General features: G+C 47.8%; 3 protein-coding genes across 5 annotated transcripts in view; 1 reads left to right on the top strand and 2 right to left on the bottom strand.

Annotated features, from left to right (window-relative positions):
* The window catches only part of SLC9A6 (solute carrier family 9 member A6), a 27,247-nt gene extending 21,166 nt beyond the window's left edge, over positions 1-6,081 (bottom strand). The window contains exons 1-2 of the mRNA XM_087727026.1: positions 5,726-6,081; positions 106-305 (exon numbers count right to left, since the gene is read on the bottom strand). Coding sequence (XP_087583152.1) covers positions 106-305; positions 5,726-5,966 — 441 coding nt within the window. The 5' untranslated portion in view covers positions 5,967-6,081. The remainder of the gene's footprint in view (positions 1-105; positions 306-5,725) is intronic.
* Positions 6,082-6,237: 156 nt separating this feature from the next.
* On the top strand, positions 6,238-12,484 carry MMGT1 (membrane magnesium transporter 1). Its single transcript, XM_014067090.2, has 4 exons — positions 6,238-6,368; positions 7,019-7,071; positions 8,395-8,498; positions 10,182-12,484. The coding sequence occupies exons 1-4, from the start codon at positions 6,284-6,286 to the stop codon at positions 10,342-10,344; spliced, it is 405 nt and encodes a 134-aa protein (XP_013922565.1). The 5' UTR covers positions 6,238-6,283; the 3' UTR covers positions 10,345-12,484.
* A 2,571-nt stretch (positions 12,485-15,055) lies between these two features.
* LOC106549434 (integrator complex subunit 6-like) overlaps positions 15,056-25,361 on the bottom strand; it is a 36,789-nt gene continuing 26,483 nt past the window's right edge. For 2 of the 3 annotated variants that reach the window (XM_087728137.1, XM_087728136.1), the window contains 7 exons: positions 24,119-24,334; positions 23,876-23,999; positions 22,463-22,605; positions 22,092-22,323; positions 19,074-19,463; positions 16,552-16,645; positions 15,056-16,300 (listed from right to left, as the gene is read on the bottom strand). In XM_087728137.1, coding sequence (XP_087584263.1) covers positions 16,201-16,300; positions 16,552-16,645; positions 19,074-19,463; positions 22,092-22,323; positions 22,463-22,605; positions 23,876-23,999; positions 24,119-24,334 — 1,299 coding nt within the window. In that variant the 3' untranslated portion in view covers positions 15,056-16,200. The remainder of the gene's footprint in view (positions 16,301-16,551; positions 16,646-19,073; positions 19,464-22,091; positions 22,324-22,462; positions 22,606-23,875; positions 24,000-24,118; positions 24,335-25,361) is intronic. The other variant, XR_015698385.1, reaches the window with a different exon arrangement.

Below are 25,361 nucleotides of genomic sequence, written 5' to 3'. Positions count from 1 at the left end.
GCTATGACAGAATTTCAACCGTGTTTTCCTAGAAAACGGGATCTGTTGGATCTAAAGCGGGGGGTGGGGGGGTGGGAAGTGAAGTGGGAAGCATCAAGAGTTTACCTTCCGCAGCATCTCATTATCTTGAACATTATTGAGTTCGTGGGAACTGATTTCCCCCTTCAGGGTGTACTCATAAAACTTCCCACTCAGGTTGACCAGCAACGTAGCCGGGCTGGTTTGCATCGGACAGCTTAGCGTCACATTGTTGATATCGCTGGGAATGTGGATGCCGTAACGAAGGATGACTCCCACCAGAACTCCTGTAAAGAAACACAGAGGGGTTCAGGTTCAGCACGAGTTCTGGAGCACTCCGGAGAGGTTCAGAGTTCGGATCTATACATTCTTAGCACCTTCCTTTCACTGACTGTCGGAACAGCAAAACGGGAGCGAAACAGAAGAGTCACACCTTAGGCAAGTGAGCCTAAAGGGAATAAATTCAATCCCTCAAATCATGCAAAGCCTCGTCCAAATAGTTCATAATTACACTGCTTGCGAATGACACAACAGCAGAGGTGGGTTCCTACCAGTTCGCACCTATTCAGTAGAACCAGTTCGTCAAATCTACCGAACCGGTTAGAAGAGGTTCCACCAGTGGACCCGGAAAGCAGGCCACACCTACAGAAGAGGCTCCAAAAATTTTTGAAACCCGCCACTGGTCCTTGGATGTGATTATTCTACACTATCATGCTCATATTTATAAAACTCAGTGCCTCTGTGAAAAGTAAGGATGACTACTGCGTTTGTGGTGCAATCACAACATTGCGTGTATTGAAGTTGTTTGAACGCAAACCAAAGATGCCTTTAAAAAAACAAGTTTACATCCTATTCTTATGCATGCCAGTGCTGTGTGTGAGGTCATTTAAGGTGGTTCTGACAAGTGTCGTCGGCATCTTCATATCCGGTCACATGGGTGGCAAGCCACTCCCATCCGGTCACATGGGTGGCAAGCCACTCCCACAAAGGAGGCCACACCCACAGAGTAGGTTCGAACAATTTTTGAAACCCACCACTGCACAACAGCATGACCCGAATGTTTCCTAGAAATTGTAAAAACAACAACAGGTGTAAAATAGAGTGGCAGCAATGAGGGTAGAAAGAGAAGGAAATGTCAAAGATTCAAGCTCCCAGGTGAACTATGGTGCATTAAATCAGACCATAAAGATATGAAGGAGCCTGAGAGATCATCTAATCCAACCCCTCTTCATTAAAAAAAAAAGTCTATTACTGCAACTTAAAATAGGTACGTTCTCGTCCGTCAGTTTGAGAGGGACGGCAGATGAATTTAAACTTGAAACTTTTCCTTTATATCGGTTGAGCAATTGGTGGTTTCACTGAAGCTTTCCAGCTAAGTAAATTTCTCAAGACTCTTCTTGAGAGCTTCGGTGAAGAAGAAATGGCAGTGGCTCTCTTGAGCAACTTCTAAAAGATTTGCCAGGACACGTTGCAGAGAAAAATCCAAAAAGTGTGTACCTGTATTACTGAGATCTGCCATGCTGGGAAAAAACCCACCTTTTTGGCCAGGTTAATCTAGACCAGTGTTTCTCAACCTTGGCAACTTGAAGATGTCCGGACTTCAACTCCCAGAATTCCCCAGCCAGCGAATGCTGGCTGGGGAATTCTAGGAGTTGAAGTCCAGACATCTTCAAGTTGCCTAGGTTGAGAAACACTGATCTAGACTCTTGGATTCAAATAGCTAAACAACAGGACAGCAGCCCAGTTCACACAACACCCTAAAATGTAGTTTGTTAGCATACAGATAGTCCTCGACTTACAACCTCAATTGATCCCCAAAATTCCTGCTGCTAAGTGAGACACCTGTTAAGTGAATTTTACCCCATTTTACGACCTTTCTTGCCGCACTTGCTAAATGAATTAATACAGTCGTTAAGTTAGTAACACGGTTGTTAAGTGAATCTGGCTTCCCCCCATTGACCTCGTCAGGTCACACAAGCTGATCACGTGACTCCAGGACACTGCAATCGTCATAAGTATGAGTCAGTTGCCATGCGTCTGGATGTTGATCGTGGGACCATGGGGATGCCGCCACGATTGTGTGAAAAAGAGTCATAAAGCACTTTTTTTCAGCGCTGTTGTAACTTTGAAACGTCACTAAATGAGCAGTTATAAGTCGAGGACTGGCTATATTTAATGGTTCCCAAACAAGCAACGTTAGCTGCTGTTTGTTTGTTTCACCAGTTTTAAAAAATAAGTTTGAGAAAAAAATTTGGGCAGTTTGAGAAAGCTCAAATGCCCAAGGAGCTGCGGATTCAGATCTACAGAGGAAGGATTGAGTCTCGTCATCTGCGCCTCCATAACTGTCTGGTTTGGCTCTGCAACCCAACAAGACAGGCACAGACTTCAGAGGATAATTAGCAATAGCAATAGCAGTTAGACTTATATACCGCTTCATAGGGCTTTCAGCCCTCTCTAAGCGGTTTACAGAGTCAGCATATCGCCCCCAACAATCTGGGTCCTCATTTTACCCACCTCGGAAGGATGGAAGGCTGAGTCAACCTTGAGCCGGTGAGATTTGAACAGCCGAACTGCAGAACTGCAGTCAGCTGAAGTAGCCTGCAGTACTGCACTCTAACCACTGCGCCACCTCGGCTCTAATTCTAATTAGAACTGCAGAAAAAACAATGGCTACCAACCTGCCTTCCATTGAGGACCTGCACACTGCACGAGTCAAAAAGAGGACTGTGAAAATATCTACAGACCCCTCACATCCTGGACATAAATTGTTTCACCTCCTTACCCTCAAAACAACACTATAGGGCTCTGCACACCAAGACAACTAGACACAAGGACACAAGTTTTTTTCCTGAATGCCATCACCCTGCTTAACAACTAATTCCCACAACACTGTCAATAATTTACCAAGAATGTATTACTATTATTTTTCTCTTCCTTCCTAGTTATCTCTTTCCAGTTAGGACTCTTAACCATGTTGCTTGTATCTTTCAATTTATATTTTTATTGTTTCCTAGTACGATTTGAAAGCTTATTAGTAACCTATGACTATCACTAAGTGTCGATGTTATTATTCTTATTATTCTTTATTCTCCTTATGTACACTGAGAGCTTATGCACCAAAGACAAATTCTGTCCAATCACACTTGGCCAATAAAGAATTCTATTCTATTCTCTTTTTTAGAGTTTTATTGCATTGCATGCTGGACTTCTCTTGTGTTTGGTCTTCCACCCTAAATAAATTTTGATCCACTGATATTTGGTGATTTATTTTGCTAAAAACTACACCTTAGCAACCAATATAAACACAGCAACTGAATAGTTTTTGGAAATATCTCCGTTTTATTTCCTGTGAATAAAACAAGATTAAACAGGAGAGAAAGAGGATTGTTACTGGCAAGCACATTTTGCACATTAGAGCCGCAATCTCAGATCTTCCCTGAAAAAGCTCCCTTTTGGATAAAGGATGTGCTTCTTTTCAGAGGATTCTTGCTGGCCACACACTGGATTTGTAACTCCACCTGACCATGCTAGCTGGGGATTATGGGAGAGAGGAAAAAATCCAAGATACTTGACCTAAATCAAGGGATTTTAACAGTGCCAGGATTTATGAAGTCCATTGGGAGTTGGGCAGCTGATACATTTTAAACAACAAGCAGGGGGTCCCAAGGATCCCCCCACCATTCAGCCAAAAATAGCCCCCCAATTCCAAAAGAGGGGAAGGGAGGGGTTAATGCCCCAAGTTGATCCTTTTCTTATAGAATAGAATAGAGTAGAGAAAGTGAATAGAATAGAGAAAGAGAAAGTGAATAGAGTAGAATAGAATAGAGAAAAAGAATGGAATAGAAAAGAAAATAGGAAAAATGAAAAGAAAAGAAAGAGAAAATAAGGTGGTGTTACAGCAGGTGCTAGGGATGGTAAACAAAGTAATCCAAACTATACCTTATAACCTTTTAAATGGAATAACAATAGTATAAGAATGACAAAGAAAAAGAATAATTATGTGGATGTATACCTATAATTGTATGTAAGATAATAAATGACAGTAAAAATATAAAGCACAATATAGGTAAACAATATTTTGTTATAAATAGCTAAGTATAAATAAATATAGAATTGTACATAAAAATGGATAACGAATAAGGGGACCATGAATGCAAGATAGAAATGTATAGAAGGGAAAACACTAACTGTAAAGAAACAGATACGGAACTGCTGTATGATATACGATGGAACTTATTGTTCCTATGTTGTTTTAAGTTATGTATCTGCCTCTGTTGATGTGTTTATGTGTATAAAATAAAAATTTATATTATAAAAGAAAAGAAAATAGGAAAACGGAAAAGAATAGAATAGAGAAAGAGAATAGAAAATAGGAAAAGAATAGAACAGAGAAAGAGAATAGAATAGAAAATAGGAAAACGGAAAAGAATAGAATAGAGAAGAATAGAGAAAGAGAATAGAATAGAAAACAGGAAAAGAATAGAATAGAGAAAGAGAATAGAATGGAAAATAGGAAAACGGAAAAGAATAAAATAGAGAAGAATAGAATAGAGAAAGAGAGTAGAATAGAAAACAGGAAAAGAATAGAATAGAGAAAGAGAATAGAATAGAATAGAATAGAATAGGAAATAGGAAAATGGAAAAGAATAGAATAGAGAAGAGTAGAATAGAGAAAGAGAATAGAATAGAAAATAGGAAAACGGAAAAGAATAGAATAGAGAATAGAATAGAGAAAGAGAATAGAATAGAAAACAGGAAAAGAATAGAATAGAGAAAGAGAATAGAATAGAATAGGAAATAGGAAAAAGGAAAAGAATAGAGAAAGAGAATAGAATAGGAAATAGGAAAATGGAAAAGAATAGAGAAAGAGAATAGAATAGGAAATAGGAAAAAGGAAAAGAATAGAGAAAGAGAATAGAATAGGAAATAGGAAAATGGAAAAGAATAGAATAGAGAAGAATAGAATAGAATAGAGAAAGAGAATAGAATAGAAAACAGGAAAAGAATAGAATATAGAAAGAGAATAGGATAGAAAATAGGAAAACGGAAAAGAATAAAATAGAGAAAGAGAATAGAATAGAATAGAAAATAGGAAAACGGAAAAGAATAGAATAGAGAAGAATAGAATAGAGAAAGAGAGCAGAATAGAAAACAGGAAAATAATAGAATAGAGAAAGAGAATATAATAGAAAACAGGAAAAGAATAGAATAAAGAGAATAGAATAGAAAATTGGAAAATGGAAAAGAATAAAATAAAGAGAATAGAATAGAAAATAGGAAAAAGGAAAAGAATAGAATAGAGAAAGGGAATAGAATAGAACAGAACAAGAATCAGAATAGAATTCTTCATTGGCCAAGTGCAAAACATTTTCCGCCTCAATTTCACCACAGACCCCAAAAGCGAGGCCAGGTAGGGGGTTCAGCACCCCCCTCCGTTTCCCAAATGAACAGAGCCCACCCCTCTGGACTCCCCCAATTCTCCCTCTCTGAAGAGGGGGGGGTCACTGGGGAGCCTGGGAATCCCCCCACCCCAAACCTCCCCCTCCCCTTTTTGGCTGATGGTAATCTTTTCTCCCACCCCAACAACCCCTTCAGCAAACGGAGCTTCACCCCCACCGTGGCTGGGTGGGGGAAGCCACGCAGGTTCCCGGGGGGGGGTGTATGTTACGGGGGGCGGCAGGGGCTGATGGGCTCTGTGGTGGCTCACCATAGATCATGGCCAGCCCGGTCTCGTGCAGGAAGCGGGCGCGGCGGTGCTTGAAGAGCCAGATGGTGAGGATGGTGAGGGTCAGCAGGAGGATGAAGACCAGCAGGTTGGCGCTGTCCTGGCGGTGACTGGCCTCCGCCGCCTTCTCGGCCACCAGCTCTTCCTCCAGGCCGCCCGGGTGACCCCCGCCCGCCCCGGGCCCGGGATCCAGGCCCAGTACCAGCAGCAGCAGCGCCGCCATGGCTCCGATCGCGCTCGTCCCTCGTCCCCCGACCCGGCCGGCTCAGCGGCTCAGCGGAACCACGACGCCCATCATCCCCGACCGAGCGACCGCCCCGCCCACACCGCTTCGGCCCGCCGCTCCTCCTCCTCCTCCTCCTCCCCCGTCCCGCCCGACGTCATCGCGGCGCGCCTTTGGACGTCATGGAGGCGCGCCGAGCGACGCGACGCCGGAGGCTCCGCCTGTGGCTCGCGCGCTCGCTCGCGCTCTCAGCGCCGCGCATGCGCACGCGGCGCCTTCGGCGGCTGAAGCAGGAGGAGGAGGAGGAGGAGAGGCGGATGATGGCGGCCGCCTCTCTCTGGAAAGGGCTGGTTGGGGTCGGGCTCTTCGCCCTGGCCCACGCGGCCTTCTCCGCCGCGCAGCGTGAGTGATGCGCGCGGTGGTGGTGGGCCCTTCTTCCCCCCCCCCCGACTCTCCCTTCCGAGGGGAAGGAGAGAGAGAGAGCCCCCGGGGCAGAGGGGAAGGGGAAGCCCGACGGGCCGTTGGGCCTGAGGGAAGGAAAAGCCGGGGGCCCTCGTCAGCCGCAGCTCCCTCAGCGAGCGAGCGGCCGGGGTGCCCGGGAGGATGATGGGAGTTGTAGTCCCGGGAGTGGTGGGGGGAGGTCCTCGGGGTGGTGTAAAAACTCGTCCCTCGCAAAGGGGTCTGCTGAATCCCGGGGGGGGATGGAAGAGAAGTGGGGAGAAGGGAGGGAGGGGAGGGAATGGAAAGCTGCCCCCCCCTTTTAAGGCCAGGAAGACAAATTGGGGGGAGGGGGGCTTGAGCCTTTGCTTATTGCAGCGCCCAATACACAAGAGAGAATTGCGGGGAGGGGGCGTCCCTGCAGGGGAATTTGCACAGAGAAGGGGGGGCATGAAGGTCCTGGGCTTCCTTGCCTTCTCTCTCCCCCCCCTCCCCAATATTTTAAATGTGCTTCTCCCTCTGCACTCTCCATCCTGCTCCCCAGCTCCACTTGGGCCCAGTTGGGGGGGGGGTGAGACGAAGATGGACCCTTTGCCTCTTTGTATTTCCAACAGATCGTTCCTATATGAGACTAACGGAGAAGGAAGACGAGACGTTGCCTATAGACGTAAGTGATCCCTGGCCACCTGCTTTCCACTTTAGGGCACAAGCTCCAGATTGGCAGATTGGACCTCGGAGTACGGGTAGTCCTCAATTTAGGGCCACAGTTGAGCCCACAGTTTGTGTTGTTCAGTGAGACGTTTGCCCCACCTTATGACTTGTCTCGCCACATTTGTTGAGTGAATACACTGCAGTTCTTAAATTAGTAACACGGTCGTTAAGTGAATTTAGCTTCCCCGTGGACTTCACTTGTCAGAAGGTCGCGAAAGGGGAGGGGGGTCACACGACACTGCGACCCTCATAAATATGAGTCGGTTGACAAGCATCTCAATGTAAAATACCTGACCAATGGGACAGAAGTGTGAAAAATGGTCAGAAGTCACTTTTTTCACTGCAGTTGTAATTTCCGTGCCTAAATGAACTTGCCGTAAGTCAAGGACTTCCTGTAGTTGAATTACAAAGGAGGACGCAAACAGAGCTCAAGGCCCAAGCTGGATTTGAACTGCTGGCTCTTCGTTTTCTTTGCACACTGGGTAGGCTGGCCAATTGTAGCACGTGGTCTTGGTGGCAGGAATGAAACCGTCCAAATTTGGCACTTTCCTCTGCCTTGAAAACATCCCTCTAGGAATTCCTTGTTGCCTCCAGTTGGTATTTCGCGCTGGTTCAACTCCCAGAGTAAACAGCCTGATCTTTTGGGCGTTTGGCTTAACGTATCTCCCGCCTACGGATCCTGCCCTCATGGCATTCTTTCTCCTTGCTTTTTTTCCTCAGTGTTTCTAATTATTTTTTTACTGGTCAGGAGTGCTCATAGATTGCAAACAGTAATAGCAATAGCAGTAGACTTATATACCGCTTCATAGGCCTTTCAGGCCTCTCTAAGCGGTTTACAGAGAGTCAGCATATTGCCCCCAACAATCTGGGTCCTCATTTTACCCACCTCGGAAGGATGGAAGGCTGAGTCAACCCTGAGCCGGTGAGATTTGAACCGCTGACCTGCTGATCTAGCAGTAGCCTGCAGTGCTGCATTTAACCACTGCGCCACCTTGGCTCTTATCGGAAACAGTCCGATTCCTGTGCCATCGAAATCTACGTGATAGTCTTAATTGCAGTAAAGATGGTTTATTTACTTTTTCTCACGTTTACACACAGCGTAAGAAGACATTCTGTGTCTTCAGACCAGATCTTGGTCTACCGTGTTTCCCTTATTCTAACCCCGCTACCTTTGAGCCCAAAAAGGAGAACTACCTTGAATGAAGCCTCAGCATGAACCAAATTATGGTGGAGAGGGTTTCTGAAAACACTCAACTGTCGTTTTTTCGTCTGTTTATAGATCGTTCTTCAAACTCTGCTGGCCTTCGCAGTTACCTGTTACGGGATTGTGCATATTGCAGGAGAATTTAAAGACATGGACGCTACTTCAGAGCTAAAAAATAAGTATGTCCCTTTCTCTTTCCTTCTTGATTACTGCTACTCTAATTGTGTGTCTCCTGGTTGTTGTTGTGCTATTTCAGGCCAGGTAGGAGGGCTCAAAAGGGGAGAGTGTGGTTGGCCAGATACCAACCAATAATGCCAGGGGGAGATAAAAGGCTCTGCTCAGCGTCTTCCTCGGGGAGAGGAGGATCATATGGGGCCTCCTCTTTGTACTTCTCCCCCCTCAGAATAGACCTGCCAGGGGAATTGGTGATGGGAGCTGTACTGTACCGAGAAAATTAACCATGGAATCCAGGAGGCCCATGTGAGAAGCACATGTTGCACCTGTGAGGGAAAGACTAGTAACAGGAGTGAGCTATTGTTCAGTCAAATGTTGTTCAGTCTAGTTGGGAAAGGGTGGTGGTGGTGATGGACTGAAGAATAAACACAGAGTTTGCTTTTCACAAAAAAACGGTGCCATTTTGACATACCTCCATTAGACCGATACGATCGCATAGATTAGGCCTCCTCCGAATTCCATCATCCAGCCAGTGTAGACTGGCAACTACCCGGAGGAGAGCCTTCTCGGTGGCTGCTCCGACCCTCTGGAACGAACTCCCCGTGGAGATTCGGACCCTCACCACCCTCCAGTCCTTCCGCGCCGCCATAAAGATCTGGCTGTCCCGGCTGGCCTGGGGTTAAGATTCTAACCCCACTCGAATTGTGTGACTGTTGTGTTTTTAATTATGATGTATTGTCTTTATGTTAGAAATTGTTTGTCCTCCCCCCCCCTTTTTTTTGAACTGTGAGCCGCCCTGAGTCCTCCCAGGGAAAAGGGCGGCATACAAATAAAGGGAAAATGAAAATGAAATGAAAAATGAATGGTATGAAACTTTAAACCAGAAAGCCTTCCTCGAATGCAGGGCTACTGCTTTTGCTTACATATTCTTGTTCTTCTGAAGAATAGAATTTAGGTCATTTGGAGTGAGACTTGTGCTGTAATTTTTCTCCCCTTTTCCACTAACCCATCTGCCTGGCTTCGCTTCAATTTACAGGCTGGGTTCTCAGAACGGGTGAAGCGAAAAGAAAAAGGCTCATTTGCCATCTTAGGCCCCTTTTAAAGAAAGTGTAAGGCCAATGGCCTCAGTTGGGAATGGAATTACGGGTAGCAGAGTTTGGGGAAATAACCTACTGCATGGTGATTAATAGCAAGCCTTAGCCAACAAGCTGAGTTTGTACAAATCTTGGAGCAAGGCCAATTCTTGCGTGGTAAGTGTCTGAACTTGCCACAGCTGACAAAAGCGATATGGGGAAATCAGTCGTAGGATTGTAAAGGACCAGCCTCCGTAGTATGCAAGCCGACCAATTAAACCGTCCTTGAGAGCCATTACTCCAACCTGAGAACCTTCCATCGATGGAGAACCCACCATCTCTGTAGGTACATGTGTTCTTGGTCCAAATTTTGTAGCTTAGCAGCGATCCCCCATTTTTCCCCCCTCTCTGCTGCCTGGGATATGGCAGTAATGTTTTATCTCTCAGGAGAAGAGACAGGTAAGATTTAAGCTTAGGGTGTCCATGATATCTGTTTATATCAAATGTCTGAAACCCATTGTCTAAATTTCTCTCTGAAATGATTGCTTGCCAGTTGCAGTAACCGTTCTCGCTCAATGTTAATTCCCTTCTCTCCTGTTTTCCTTTCGTTTTTAGGACATTTGACACGTTAAGGAACCATCCATCCTTTTATGTATTTAACCACCGGGGTAGAGTGTTATTCCAGTCCCCAGACACTGTCCACTCTTCCTCCAGCCAGGATGCGTTGTCATCCAGCGGATCACTGAAGTTGCGAAAACTTGAATCGCTGCACCGTTAAAAGAGGTTTTTTATATATATATAGACGATTCTAAAAATAGGACACTGAGCTGTAATATTGGAGCTGGATATAAACACTTGTTTTTAAAATTTCTGGAGCAGTATTTATATTGATCTTCCAGGCTTTATAGTAATGTGTGTGCGCGCTTGTGTGTATCTACACACACAGGCACACACATACATGAATATATTAAAAATATATTAAAAGGACTTTTGAACACTGGTCACGACAACTAAAATTGTGAATTGGTAAACCGTGAAAGTTACTGCTAAAAGTACGCAGTGAAATAATGCATCTTACCTTTCATTAAAGCTCTGTGGTTAAACTCACTGTTCTGAATGATCACAATCTGTGTTGCCACATGCAGATGGAGGCTTTAATGGACTAGATAAGCAAAGGAAAGGGTATGTTGGATTATTGTGTTCCATGGCAAAATAGTTGTGGGCGGCTTGTCTGCTTTGCCGCCACGTAACTCTCCTTGCATCCGAGTCCTTGACACAACCGTGGTTATTTCCGCCTCTTGTTTATTGGTGATCTGTGTGGAATATCTGGCCAGCAGAGCCAACGGAGACTAAATCTTTTAGAAGTAGGAATTTAGCCAACGTTTTGCCAAAGGGGTATGGACTTGATTGACCACTTAGCCATTGATTGCAAGTTCCCCCCCGAAATGCTCAAGAGATTATGCTTTTTTGAGGCGTCGCAATGAATGGCCAGATCTTAGGACACAAAAACTGAACCATGACAGCTGTAACCCATCCACTTCTGTCATCAAGCTCTTTTGTTTATATCATCATCCGTGATAGGCAGCTGGGGAAGACTGGCTTAGGGAGGGAGGAAGTGGTTTGACAGCAGGCAAAGTTTGCAGGTGGGAAAGTCGGGATTGTGTCTTGTAATGGTTTCATTTACTTTTTTGGGGGGGGGGGTAGTGCCTTTTGATTTTGGCTCCCGCGACGTGCTTTTAAAAGCAGGATAAAGGCAGGTCGCCTGTAGGGTTCCCGTTGGAGCAACTGAACACGTTCAACTTGTTTTTCCACTGTGCCTTTTGTTTTTGTTTTTTTAAACCTAATTGTCGGTGATCACCAGACTTCTTCCACAATTATCCACTTTGCAATATTTGTGTTTGGCTCCAAGCTTGATTTTTTTTTCCCCCTCCACAGAATGTAACCAATTTCAAAATTTAGCAACTCAAAGAGAAGTTGAATGTCTGGTCTTGGAGAGCATTGCTCCGTGCGTCTCCGGGGACAAAAGGTCTTGGGCTCCGAATGGGCGAGAAGTTGGGTGTGCTGGCGATTAAAATGCATGCACTTTTACAGAGCGTGGGATAGGATCTTTGCTTTAGACGGCAGCCACTTCAGGGCAGGACAACAGTGGGCAAAACCCAGCATTTTTTGATCTTGGCAGAGAAACGGGGCTCTGGCCAAAAGATCAGAACGCTGGGCATGACTGTGGTGACTATTGGCCTTTCAAAACCCAGCATTGGCACCAGTTGGTTTAACGTTGTGGTCCTTCATTTGAATTAAAACTCAACCTTAGCCTTGATATGCTTTCTAGGTGAAACTTATCAGACGTGTAAGGCAGTTGTGTAGATCTGTTGGTCACCTTCCTCCTAATATCCCAGACGATATCCTAACCCTAACCCTACTCAAAGTAGCTACCCATTGGCTATCCCGTCCCGCGTTCCTTTCTGGGCGATTTCTAGCAGGTTTTTAATTGTCTTGTATCTAACGCTCTCCAGCCCAAAATTCAAAGCAGTGGAAGTGGGCAGCTCATAGGGATTTGTGACACCCAAAACGGCTCCATGAAATGCCAGTGATTCGCCTATGCAGCGTTTGCTGTTTTAGTATATAACGGTGTTCCAAGCTGGAGTCCTCGTTTGTTCTTTATCCTGACGGTTTTGCCAAGAACTTGCAAATTTTGCTACAGAGAGGCAGCCTTTCTCCAAAGCCCAGGTCTCTCTCTCCATGCGTTTTGTGTTCGGGATTTTGCACTCTGTTCCAAGCACCTTCCGGGTCTCTTTAAAACTTGCAAGAAATGAACAGGTTCCCTTTCCACTATCCATGGTTATTTTACAAATGTGCAACATTTTGTTTCTTTCCCTTTCTGGTCTTGCAATGTCCAATAAAGAACTAATATTCCAAAACTAAGTGTAAGAATCATTTTTGCAGATGTAATTATATTTTTTTACTGATGTTATAAACTTCTGGAAAGGGTTCTTTAGTCTGAAGGATTATGGATTTCTCTGAAGGGAGAGATGACGAAGTACTTAGGAAATAAATTAGATTGGATACAGCGATCCTCCAGTTTTGGGGCTCCTAAACTGGTTCATTATCAGTCTGGCATCTGTCAATAAACCCTTAATTATAGTCCCACAATTGGGGTGCCTAGGGCATCATTGGGGAGGGGGGGCTAATTCAGGGGAACATAAAACTGAACAATTCCCCCCTCCCAAGTTTCCAATATTTCTGAAAACGAAGGCCAAAAGTGTTCTTGGCTGTGATGGATGGGAGTAGAACTGCTGAGCAGTTGGGCCTCTTGCAATCACAAGCCAGCTTTCCATTCCTCTCCCAAGAGAGGCTGTGCTTTGGTGCAGGAAAACAAAGAGACGCCGTGCAAATCGCCAGAGGTGGGTGGTATTTTTACTCCTCTCAGAGCCCTCGGGCTACTTTCTGGCAGGGGGAATTCTGCCTCCATTTAAGGCTGGAACCAGGCCTGCCAATACGATCAATAGTTTCTGCCGGCAAGCTAATTTTTTCCCCCCCCGCCTGCAACTGTCAGGTACTTTTGCAGCTGATGTTTCAGTTCCGCGCAATACCTACGTCCAGTTTAAATCCCTATTATCCCGCGATGAGCTACTGGAAGGGAAAACCAAGTTTCCCCAGGACGTGACGTTCCTAACTGTCCTCGTGATTGAAATCAGAGTGGAGCAAAAAGGAGACACGTCTTCAGCCTGTGGTCTGCTACATTAGGGGTCCCCAACTCCCCCTCCCCAGACCTCGGCCTGTTACCGGGCCATGAGCCTTTCGGAACTGGGCCGTGGAAGCGGTGGGTGGGCGAGTGGGCGCGACACATCCCCACCGGTGTGAGCAACGAGAGAGCACACAGCCTTCATTTGCACAAGCGGCAAGTGTGTGTGTGTGGGTCGCTTGTGCAAATGGAGCTGCGCGGGTACAACTGCTTGCCAACTGCCCCCGCAAAATCAACCCCTCCCCCCCCCCCGGCTCCCCTCTGCAAAGCCATAAATGGTTTAGGACAGTGTTTCTCAACCTTGGCGACTTTTGAGTCCTGTGGACTTCAACTCCCAGAATCCCCCAGCCAGCTGGGGGATTCTGGGAGTTGAAGTCCACAGGACTTAAAAGTCGCCAAGGTTGAGAAACACTGGTTTAGGAACTCTGATCTCCATGAAAATGAGCCTTGATGGTTAGTTTCCAAATTGCAGAGTCTCCTCCTCCAAAATTTAGCCAGCCGTCTTTTTTCCCACAGCCCTCGGGATGGATGCAGGCTACAGCATCCCGTAAGCTTGGGCTGGTTACACCCAGGAAGTCACCAGAGCCTTCCTCTCTGGCCATCCGTCCAGCCACTTCCTTATCAAGACAAGAGGGCCCGAGAGCGGGTTGTTACTAGTTGCTTAGTATGACTTCCCCAATAGCAACAGCAATAGCAGTTAGACTTATATACCGCTTCATAGGGCTTTCAGCCCTCTCTAAGCGGTTTACAGAGTCAGCATATCGCCCCCAACAATCCGGGTCCTCATTTTACCCACCTCGGAAGGATGGAAGGCTGAGTCAACCTTGAGCCGGTGAGATTTGAACAGCTGAACTGCAGATAACAGCCAGCTGAAGTGGCCTGCAGTACTGCACCCTAACCACTGCGCCACCTCGGCTCTTGGCCCAAGCCTCTGCAACAGGCAGAAGCTAAAACCTCTGGAGCGCAGGAAGTTCCCTTGTTGCCCGACAAATTCTTCCGCCAAAGAGTAGAATAAAGTGCTCCGCAACCACCGAGTTGAAGCTGGTTGTGACAAGCTGGAAGTCTACGGGGGCAAAAGTCACCCCCTCGGGGCTGCTTGGGGGCAGGGGGAGGGAGCACCACTGCAAGAGAAGGAGACCGCCATCAACTGGCACCCTCGGGCCGTTCGGTTCGACGCAGGAAGCTGGAAGGGAGAGTTACCTTTAAAGCCCCATGTGGCCTAGGACCCGGATATCTGCGAGACCCTCTTCTGCCGCACACCTCCCAACGGCCGATAAGATTGCACAGGGTGGGCCTTCTCCAGGTGCCGTCAGCCAAGCAATGTCGGCTGGCGGCTCCCCAGGGGAGGGCCTTCTCTGTAGCCGCCCCGACCCTATGGAATGAACTACCCCCAGAGATCCGGACCCCTACCCACTCTCATGGCCTTCCGAAAGGCTATCAAAACCTGGCTATTCCGGCAGGCCTGGGGCTGTTGACCTCTCGACTGAGGTCCAGCCCCGACTAGATTGGGTGCTTGATGTGGTTTTTAATCTGTTTTCCTCTGTTTTTTTAATTCTTTTATTTTTTTAATTTTATTTTCTGTAAGCCGCCCGGAGTCCTTCGGGATTGGGCGGCCTATAAATTTATTAAACACAAATACAAATAGTTTCCCTCCTCCTCCAAGGTTATTTTGTTTAGGAACAACTGGCCACGCTAATAAAAGAAACACCCCCACGCCCCACCCCATTCAGATCAGGCACTCCTTAAAAAAATCATAAAATGATTTTTATTATGTACAAGTGCTCAAAAAATTCTTTCATATATATATATATAGAATGTATATATATATATGTATAGATGTCTATATACACACACACACACACACGCCATTTGATATCTCAAATGAAGGATCTGCTCAACAAGACTGTCCCAAAATAATTTCTTCTAGTATGAACATTTAAAAAGTAAAATCCGTGTGGAGGGAGGGGACGGGGGAGGGAGGGAGGGGAGTTCTCTCTCTTTTTTTCCCCCCCTGGCTTTTTTTGTTTTTTGTTCCTAAACCCCCCAAGTTTCCTTTTAAGCGCCTCCAAAGCCAAGTCCACGAGAAGAGTCTCCGTCCTCCTCACCGAGATGAAAGAGAACTGAAGTCTGGGACCTGGGGGAGCCTCGGGCGCCCCTGCAGACAAAAGAAGAAGAAGAAGAGGAAGACTGAGGTAGGTTGTAGAGGGGGGGGGCTACCATAGGAGCAGCCGAAGCAGCTGCCGCCGCCGGCCAACCAGTCCATCCGTCCGTCCCAGGGCGTCTCTCCTTCCACCCAGGAAGAGCAGCGCCTGTCAATCCAACTGACCCCCGAGACCTCTGGGTTGGCTAGCTGCTCTCGTGGGGAAGGGCCACCTTCCTGCCCGTAGCGACAAGGTGGACTACCACCACGGAGGGCCTTTCCTCCTCCTCCTCCTCCTCTTTCCTTTCGTTTTTTTTTAGGACAAAGGAACGCTCCGACACAAGTGCAGAGATAACACAAGGGGGGGTTTTGCGCCATTCGCCCTGGTGGCCTACAGCCAAAGTGTCTTAACAGCCAAGGGTTCAAATGAGTAAATTCTCATCACCTGCAGGACCCTGGGGGGAGGCGGCACCGAGTGTCTTTCTTCGGCCCAGGGGCAGATCAGCCCTCCGAAGGTGGGTGGGGAGGGAGGAAGCCACACGCCTCCTGCGGCAAATTCCTCAGGTGTCCGGCCAAAGAGGTGCGCTATGCGTAAAAACATCACCCTGCTCCTTCTGAGGCGCGCACCGAAAAGCCGCCGGCCTGCCAGGCTGGCGCAGGCAGTGGCTGCCACGTCCTCTTCCATTCTTCCGCGGCACAGCAAACTCTTTTGTCGGCCGGTCCCGTCCATTCCTCTGGCCGGCACGCTATTATTATCTACTGTTGACATGATTAATTCGGTTGGGAAGGCTGGTGAACTCTATTTCCTCTAGTATTCTTTCTAAGTGCTGAATTAAGACCCGTTTTTTAAACCTAAAACAAAACAAGAAAGAGGAGGGGGGGGAAGTTTATTAAGGGCATCGCATTTCCTTCCACGGAGTGCCTGAACAGACAGACGGAGCTCAGCGTTCGTCCAAGAGCCCAGCTTTGATCTCTTGGGAAACAGCAGAGGTCCACCTGCCCTTTGGGAGCCCTGCGGAAGGGAGCACATCTGGGGTATTTGCAAAACAAGCCAGGCAGTGCAGTGAAGCCTTTTTGTTCCAGCATGTTGTCTTGATACACACCTTGTTGCTTCTTTGATAGCAAATTCAATGAAATATTTCTGAACCTCTACGGGGCCTTGTATTTCTTCTAGGAGAGAGAAGATTTTTTCATAATCTACAATTTCAAAGAAAAGACAAGGGGGTTAGATTAGAATTGCCCAACTGTCCGAACGTTTTATTCCAACTCCGCCACCAGACAGCTTAGCAAAATTGCCAGCCAGCACATCTCTTTCTCCATTTTCAGACCTTAAGCTACTCCCACCATCCTTTCTCCTTCTCTCCTGGGCCTGCAGTCCTGAGAACGTACATAAACTGCTCCCGGGATTGGCCGGAAAGCAGAATAAAATGTCTTTAAAGGAAAACGGATTGGACTTTGTTGTGTGAATCGCTCTCTTAAACTTTCGACCTAACTGAACTGCAGATTTGATAAGACACAACGGGAGTCACACACATCATAAATGGTAATCTATAGCACAAAGGTGGCAAACATCACAAGCACCTTTGAGTTCGACACCGTGATTTGATTTAGATCAGATTTAGATCACACACTTCCCCAGGTTAGACCCGATTTGCAATAGTTATCCAGTTCTAAGCATCGTTACTTAGAGCAGTGTTTCTCAACCTTGGCAACTTTAAGTCCTGTGGACTTCAACTCCCAGAATTCCCCAGCCAGCTCTCGCTGGCTGGGGAATTCTGGGAGTTGAAGTCCACAGGACTTAAAGTCGCCAAGGTTGAGAAACACTGACTTAGAGCATGGTGAGAATGTGGTGAACAGAAGTAAACATATCCAAACAACGTAAGAAGCATCCTTGATCAAGGTGGCCTGCAGAGGGCTCCCAATCTTTTGGGTGCCAGGGACTGGTTTTGTGGAGGGTGGTCTTTCCGCAGATGGGAGGGAGAGGGGGCATGGTTTTGCATGCTACCTGGATCCCACACGTGTGTGGATAAGGGGATTGCTCCCTTGCGTGGCCTAGTTCCTGGCTGGCCATAAACCAGCCCAGGGATTGAAGAGCCCTGAATGAAAAAGAGATGCTGGGGGGGGGGGGGGGGGGATACCAAACATTCTTAAAACACCGGAAAGATTATCGCATGGAGAGGAAGTGAATTTAGGACAGAGTGTCTGTACGATAAAACTACAAGGCGGTTCAAGATAACCATCAGCGGACAGTACAAGCCATCAGCCAGCGGAAGTGCTGGTTACTCCCGTGGCCTTCTCTTCCTGCGGAGATCTTCCAACCGAAGCTGAAGGCTCCTCTTGAGAGCAATGTTTTGGGACAGGGGTCCCCAAACCTGGCAACTTTTAAGACTTGTGGGTGCTGGCTGGAGAATTCTGGGAGTTGGAAGTCCACAAGTCTTAAAAGTTGCCAGGTCTGAAGACCTCTGTCCTGGGGGATCCTCACTACTAACCTTTGATCCCTTCCCAACTCTCGGACTTCTAATTTATTGCTCTCGGATACAGCACTCGTCCGTTGCTGCAAGGTTTAACGCCCTTTTAACAGAGTTCCGCCCAGCAGCTTAAAAGAGGAACTTTTGTTTTTCATTTGCTAGGTATTCAGCATATTGTGTGTTTGTAGATGTTTTGCAATACTTGTACGGTTCCTTATGCTCATTCCAGGAAACAGTTCGTTCAGAAGCTCACCTCGAAGGACCTCAACTCTGCTCCTAGGTGAATGTGTTCATAAGGAACGGAGAGTGGGCAACTTAAGAGCTTCGTAATACCTCTGTAAAAGTCACCATGCCCTCCCTGCCTGAAAAAACTAGTTTTCTTCTTCCCAACTGATTGTTTTGAAGGAGTCAAACGGAACATACGAAGTCCACCTGCCTCTCTGAAGAATAAGAGAGTTGGAAAGGACCTTGGAGGTCTTCTAGTCCAGTGGTCTCCAACCTTGGCAACTTTAAGACCTGTGGACTTCAACTCCTAGAGTTCCTCAGCCAGCTTTGCTGGCTGAGGAACTCTGGGAGTTGAAGTCCACAGGTCTTAAAGTTGCCAAGGTTGGAGATCACTGCTCTAGTCCAACGCCCTGCTCAAGCGGGACAGGTCCTAGACCACTTGAGATAAACGGCTCTCCAGAAGAGTGTGTGGCTCTTCTTAAAAACCTCCAGTATTGGAGCCCCCACATCTCCAGGAGGCAGGCTGTCCCACCGGTTAATCGTCCTCACGGTCAGGAAATTTCTCCTTAGTTCTCGGTTGCTTCTCCCCTTGATTAGTTTCCATCCGTTGCTTCTGGTTTTCCCTTCTGGTGAGCTCCTTTGCGGCAAACCCTCAAATATTGGAAGACTCCTATCATCTCACCCCCTTCCTTTTTATTAAACTAGGCAAATCCAAATTCGTCCAACCGTCCCCCATACTTTTTTCGTCTCTAGCCTCCTAATCATCGTCTTTGTTGCTCTTCTCTGCACTCTTTGCAGAGTCTCAAATACCTTTTTTTTTATAACGTGGCGACCAAAACTGGATGCGATATACCAAGTGTGGCCGCGTCCCAAGGCATTACGACATCGTAATTGGGATATTGCATCCCGTCTCGGTCTTCCCGATCACTTACTTCTCCCGGGTTTGCGAACTTCTTTCATAACCTTGATTTTGATAACCTCGTTGTTCCCTTCAAACATGTGGGATGTGATTTTCACTGAATTTGGCACAGTTCCAGAAGCTGGCTCCACCAGTAGCTTTTGGTCTTCGGTGGACATGCTGTAGTTCAAAGGGCCCCGTACGAGGGAATTGACCATGGGTCTATGGTCCAGCCCATCTTCCCCAACACAATTCAGTTCACCGGTCAGAGAGTCCATATCGTTTGGCAGGTCTTCGTCCACCACGGCGGCAGGGGACGGAGGAACAAGATGCACCAAAGGTCCGTCCCCTGGTTTGTCCAGCGGCTGGGAGTTCTCGGCTTTCTTTTCACCGTTGCCGTCTTGAACCGTGTTGCTGTTTGCATCTGCAAGAGAGAAGGCTTGGCGATGAGTTTCAAAAGTTGGAAGGCACCGAAGAGAGTTACAAAATGCGTGACCCGTCAAAACCGCGGTCCACTAAAGCGCGCCCGATTAAAGCGCGTACGTGACGTCATCAGCAGCGCGACAAATAAAATTAAAAATAAATTAAATTAAAATTAAAATTAAATTAAAGCAAGCCGATTCACATAAAGGTAAGGTTAGGTTTAGGGTTAGGGTTAGGTTAAGGGTTAGCGTTAGGTTTAGCGTTAGGTTAAGGGTTAGGGTTAGGTTTAGGGTTACGTTAAGCGTTAGGGTTAGGTTAAGGGTTAGGGTTAGGTTTAGGGTTAGGTTTGGGGGGGTTAGGTTTAGATTTACGCGTTAATTTTAAGTTTACCGCTCACAGCGTGCTGTTTTCGTCGCGCTGTGATGACGTCACGTACGCGCTTTCGTCGAGCGCGCTTTAGTCTACCGCGGTTTTGTGGCGGAACCTACAAAATGATCACAACCCCCATCCAGAAACGGAACAATGTTGACAGGACACAAACTCTTCACAAGGGAGGCCCTTTTGAAATTGTATCGGAAGCCTTGCGTCCCAAATGCACAGCAACTCAGAAAAGTGACACAATTCTACGCTACGGCACAGGTAGTCTTTCACTCACAACAGTTCACAAAGTTACAACGGGACTGAAACAAAAGGGGGACCTATGACCGTTTTTCACACTTATGACCGTTGCCGCATCCCCACTAGTCATGTGGGCGAGTATTTGGATGCTCGACAACTGTCTCGCTTTTATGACGCTCGCAGTGTTCTGGAGTCACGCAATCACCTCCTGCCAAGCAAAGTCAGGGAGGAAATCGACTCACTTAACAACCGGATTGCTAATTTAACAGCTGGGGTGATTCACTTAACGAACGCCGCAAGAAAAGTCGTGAAACGGGGAAAAACTCAACTCTACAAATTTCTCACCTGGCCACGTAACTGTTGAGGGCTCAATTGTGATCATTAAGTCACAATTTCGTGTTTTAACGGCATCAGGATTTCTAGGGGAGGGGGGGCTCAGCAATTACACAGGAAAGGTATCCTGATAAACACAGGTTCTTGGCAAAGTTTGTTAATCTGGGTGCCACTTTGGGAGATCTTTAAGCCCCGAGTAAAAGGTTTCCAGCATCCAATCCAATCAAAGAAGAAAAATATCCCAAAATAACGCAACTTTTGCTAGGACAGGCTGTGTCTGTAGCTTTGAACAGCAGCCTGAAAAGCTGATCCAGGTAAGTCTCTTTCCCTTCCTGTTGTCCTGCAGAGCACACCTGAATTAGGGGAGCCCCCTGCTGGTGAACACGAGGAAGAACAGTGATACACTCCCCCCCCCACACACACTCATAAAAACAGGCGTTTTCATTCAGGAAATGCGTTACAGCTCCAACTTTCAAAAGTACCATTAGCATCTACCCTCTTTCCCCGAGAACGAGCCCTACCCCCAAAATAAGCCCTACTCGAGCCTGTTCGGCTGCCAGGACGCTTGCGATGCTGCAGCCACAAGGCAGGGTGGTGGAGCTGCCCCATGTGCCCTGCGCACCAGCTCACCTCAGGGACCCCACAGCCAGGCCCTCCACACCCCAACAGCACCGGCAGCCGTGTGCAGCAGAAGTCCAGGTGGCCCCTAACCAATTTTTTCTGCTTGCTCACAGCCGTAACGGATGTCGAGCGGTGTGCTGGTGCCATGGCCGCGAGACAAGGCATGTGTCGGGGTGTGGATGGCCTGGCTGCGGAGGCCCTGAGGGGGCAACATGGGGCAGCTCCATCTCCCCCTACCTCACGGTGGTGGCGGCACGCAGTACGGCCTCCTGCCCCACCATGAGCAAGCAGAAAAGGGCCTCCCTTTTTCTTTTAAGATGCCTCCCGAAAATAAGCCTTAGTTCTTAATTTGGGACTCAAAAGAAAATAAAACCGGGTCTTATTTTTGGAGAAACACAGGTCTGTACCAGTGGTGGGTTGCTGCCATACCAGTAGTGGCCTGGAGCAGCTGAGAGTGTACTCATTTGGCCAAGCCGCCCGCCCGCCCTCGATAGCTGTATTCATGCCAAAAGGCACACAGCATGTGGAGACTGCGCGCGCCCCGACAAGCATCTGGTTGTCGCAGGGGCGGTGGATTGCGCATGCATGCACAGTGTACGTCAGGCGTGTGCACGGACAGACCACGCTCAGCGTACCGGTAGCAACGGTAAGAGCAACCCACCACTGGTACGTACACGTCTTTCTTTTGCGGGTTCAAGGAGGTGCCCGGGTGCATCTCTCTCGGTCTCGTCTGCACCCTGCAGTGGGGAAAGTCTACCTCTGTACCAGCAGAGCCCGATTTTCGGGGAGGGTCACAGCAAGGAGGGCACAAATACAATACAACAGCAGAGTTGGAAGGGACCTTGGAGGTCTTCTAATCCAACCCCCTGCCTAGGCAGGAAACCCTACACTGCTTCAGACAAATAGCTATCCAACATCTCCTTGAAGACTTCCAGTGTTGGGGCATTGACAACTTATTCGCCAATAAAGGATCGGAACTCTGGCATCTGGGCAACTGTATTTATTTAGTTCTTTAGGACTTTGGTGCCGCCCGCCTGGTCTAGAGGCGGCTTAATACCTTTATAAGCTGGTGTGGTTTTAGCGTTCGGGCTGGATGGGGGCCCGGCAGCCGAGGGCGATCCTTTCCCGCCAACGTGGTTGGCTACGACGGGCGGCGACTGCGGCCGTCTTAAGAACGGGGACATGCTGCGCCTTCTCTTCAGGGAGGCCGGCGTGTTGGGCTCTCCTGGACGTTTGACTTTGTTCTGAGGACCGGCGACGAATTCATCCGCTTCATCAATCATCATTCCCTGAGAGGAAAACGAACACCGTCCGTATAACCCACAAAGGACGACGGGGCGGCTCCTCCCGGTGAGGAAAGGGATGATGGAGTCCAGGGTTTGGCCAGCAAGCAGAGCCCCCCACCCCCACCCCACCCCCACCCCCTACCTTTTTATCCTGCTTGAAAGGGTTTCCGAAAGTGTGAAGCCTCTTGGGCTGGTCGGGGTCAATTTCTCGAAGGGGGGAAGGCATCATCTTTAGGTACTCCTGGTAGTTCCCCATCTGGGCTACAGGGACACTGTGAAGGCAATCTGCAAGGCAAGAGCCAGGTACCTCGTTGGCCCGAGAGTCCGTGTTTTCTAAAGCCCCCCCCCCCTCCAAAAAAAAAGCTTACGGCTGCAGTAAGAATTTCTCCTTTGGGGAAGAGCCGCATCGAAGCAAACCGTGTATTGTTAGCACCTCCAATAACCTGTTTCCCCAAATCATCATCTTTTAACTCACAGGGTGGAGACTGGGCAATTGAATGGAGCTAGCAGGGTGCTTTAATGGCCAGATGCCCTTCCCTGTTGCCAGAGTGGAGTTTTGTTCAGCTGATATACTTTCATTGTGCCCAGAGAGAGAAATATCAGCCTCTACCTAGGAATGAACTCACAGCCTCCTGATTGAGCCGAGGTGGCGCAGTGGTTAGGGGTGCAGTACTGCAGGCCACTTCAGCTGACTGTTATCTGCAGTTCAGCGGTTCTAATCTCACCGGCTCAAGGTTGACTCAGCCTTCCATCCTTCCGAGGTGGGTGAAATGAGGACCCAGACTGTGGGGGCGATATGCTGACTCTGTAAACCGCTTAGAGAGGGCTGAAAGCCATATGAAGCGGTATATGTCTAACTGCTATTGCTATTGTGAGGTGAGAGCGCCACCTCTAGGCCACCGCATCACTCCAACCTGTTTCCCAACATGATGCTCCCCAAATGAGGAAGGACTTCAGCTCTCAGTACTGACTGAGAAAGCTGCAGCTACGGTTATAACACAATTGTAAATGTCCTAGCTTAAAGCTCCACCGTTAAGTCCTTCCAAGTTGTTCACTCTTAAGCCGATGAGCAGCTACATCCGTCATTTTTTCCCTTGGGCGCTTCCTCCCATTTTTTAAAAAGCCTCGGTCCCCCAGGTGCTGAAAAATGCAGACTGGGGCTCCAGGCCAAGACTAGCCAGCAGAAAGCGATCTCAAGGCATTAAGTCCTTTAAGAGTTCCCTTGATTTGCAACTTCCGTTGCAACTTCCAAACTTCCCTTACTTTGCAACTATTCAAACATTTCCTGGGGAAAGTCCAAAACGAAGAGGCAAAGCCTCCTCGTTGCTCCAATTCAAACGGTACATAATCCACAGCGCCACCCCACCGAATTACTCCCAGGAGCAGGCCTCAGCTCTGAAACGAAGGACCTCTTTCGCAAGCAAAGGCGGCCTTCCACGTTTCAACCCTTGATCGATGGGTTGGGAAAGAGGCCAAAGGACGCCCAGATTACCTGAAGGCCGACGTTAAAAGGAACCCCCTCCTGCATGACCCGGAATTTCGCGGGAATCCTCACCTTCATCCTGGCCTAGAATGAACTTGTGTGTTTTCAACAGGTTGGTTCTCATCCGGGTCAGCTGGTCTAACAGGCTGCGACGAGGAATATCGTAAGCGTTGCGGAAGGCCTGTGGCTTGAGATCCTGGGTTTGGGCAGAGAACACGATCCGGTTGGATTTCATCTTTCTTCTCCCCCGTCCTCCATTTATAAGACCCGGGGTCCGGAGGCGTCTGCTTCCTTCAGTCCCGGCACCAGACTCACCTTATTCAAGAGCCCTATGTGGAAGCCAGCAAATTCCTTCACGTTCATTTCAGGCAGCCTCAGGGGAGAGTCGCCCGAAATCCCTTGAAGCAACTGCTTGAAATCCCTGCTCTGGATGAGGGACAAGCCGCTGGAGTGACTCTTCACTTTAATGCCCGTCTCTTGCGGGGGTTTCTTACCCACGGACGCTATTATCCGCTCCGATTCTAATTTTGTCTGCAATGAAAATCACAGCGCTCGTTAACGACGGCCCCAAGCCCTGCCGATGGTTTGTAGCATAAAAGCGTTAAAACGCCCGACACGTCGAAAGGCAAAGTCTGACTTCCGAGTGTCAGGGAGTTTCAATATATATATATTTTTTTAAAAGCAAAAACAAAACCTGCTTATAAAACGGGTCCTTTCTCAAGGATTGACAGCATTTTGCTAAAACACCCATCGTGATCGTTTGCCGAGGGCATGCAAGCTTTCAAACTACACTGCAGCACTGCAGTCTACTGCTAGATCAGCAGTTCAGCGGTTCAAATCTCACTGGCTCAGGGTTGACTCAGCCTTCCATCCTTCCGAGGTGGGTAAAATGAGGACCCAGATTGTTGGGGGCAATATGCTGACTCTCTGTAAACCGCTTAGAGAGGCCTGAAAGGCCTATGAAGCGGTATATAAGTCTACTGCTATTGCTATTGCTATTACACCACGGGCGTTTTCTTCAGCAATTCTGAGGCGAGGATGGCTTAAAAGTCTGCAGAATGGGAGGCAGGAAAGCCAATGGAGAAAGTTTTTGAACACCGGGTAAATGTTACCATTGCAGAGAGATTTTCACTGGCTAGAGCTCTACAGCCTCTGCTGCAGATCACCGTGCTCGCCACGTGGGCTCCGTGCAGCTTAAAAACTTGCATGCCTGGCTTTATATTAGTCCCATATAAAGGCTACTGCACTGCAAAAGGGATTAAAGTTTTGTGCATAAAGACTTCAGAGAAGACGGCAAGCAATTTGGAGCATTGACCCAGAACCTCTGTTGAAAGTTTTTTGGGGGACAGAAACAACCTTCTCACCCAAGAAGGCAAAGCAACAAATTTCCCCTCGATCCCCCTAAAATACATCCTGGTTTTTCCTGCCCTTTGGGTTAAAGCTCCAGTTTAAGCAACCGAATTACAAATCATACAGCCCTTTGGCCCATATAAGTATACGCACTCAAAAGAGAATTTGTATAATTTAGAGAGGGAGAGAGAGAGAGAAGGAGGGAAGG

This window comes from Thamnophis sirtalis, unplaced genomic scaffold (genome assembly GCF_051295495.1).
Source record: "Thamnophis sirtalis isolate CommonGarterSnake01/CBP01778 unplaced genomic scaffold, rThaSir2_p1.2 scaffold_13, whole genome shotgun sequence".
NCBI lineage: Eukaryota > Metazoa > Chordata > Lepidosauria > Squamata > Natricidae > Thamnophis > Thamnophis sirtalis.
Note: the sequence above shows the minus strand (reverse complement) of the source record. Positions and strands in the feature narration are given on the sequence as shown.

Bases quoted from the DNA above. Each gene is read 5' to 3' on its own strand.
- MMGT1 (XM_014067090.2), top strand. From the start codon at position 6,284: ATGATGGCGGCCGCCTCTCTCTGGAAAGGGCTGGTTGGGGTCGGGCTC. The intron at 7,072-8,394 runs GTAAGTGATCCC...GTCTGTTTATAG, and splicing joins ACGAGACGTTGCCTATAGAC to ATCGTTCTTCAAACTCTGCT. The intron at 8,499-10,181 runs GTATGTCCCTTT...TTTCGTTTTTAG, and splicing joins ACTTCAGAGCTAAAAAATAA to GACATTTGACACGTTAAGGA.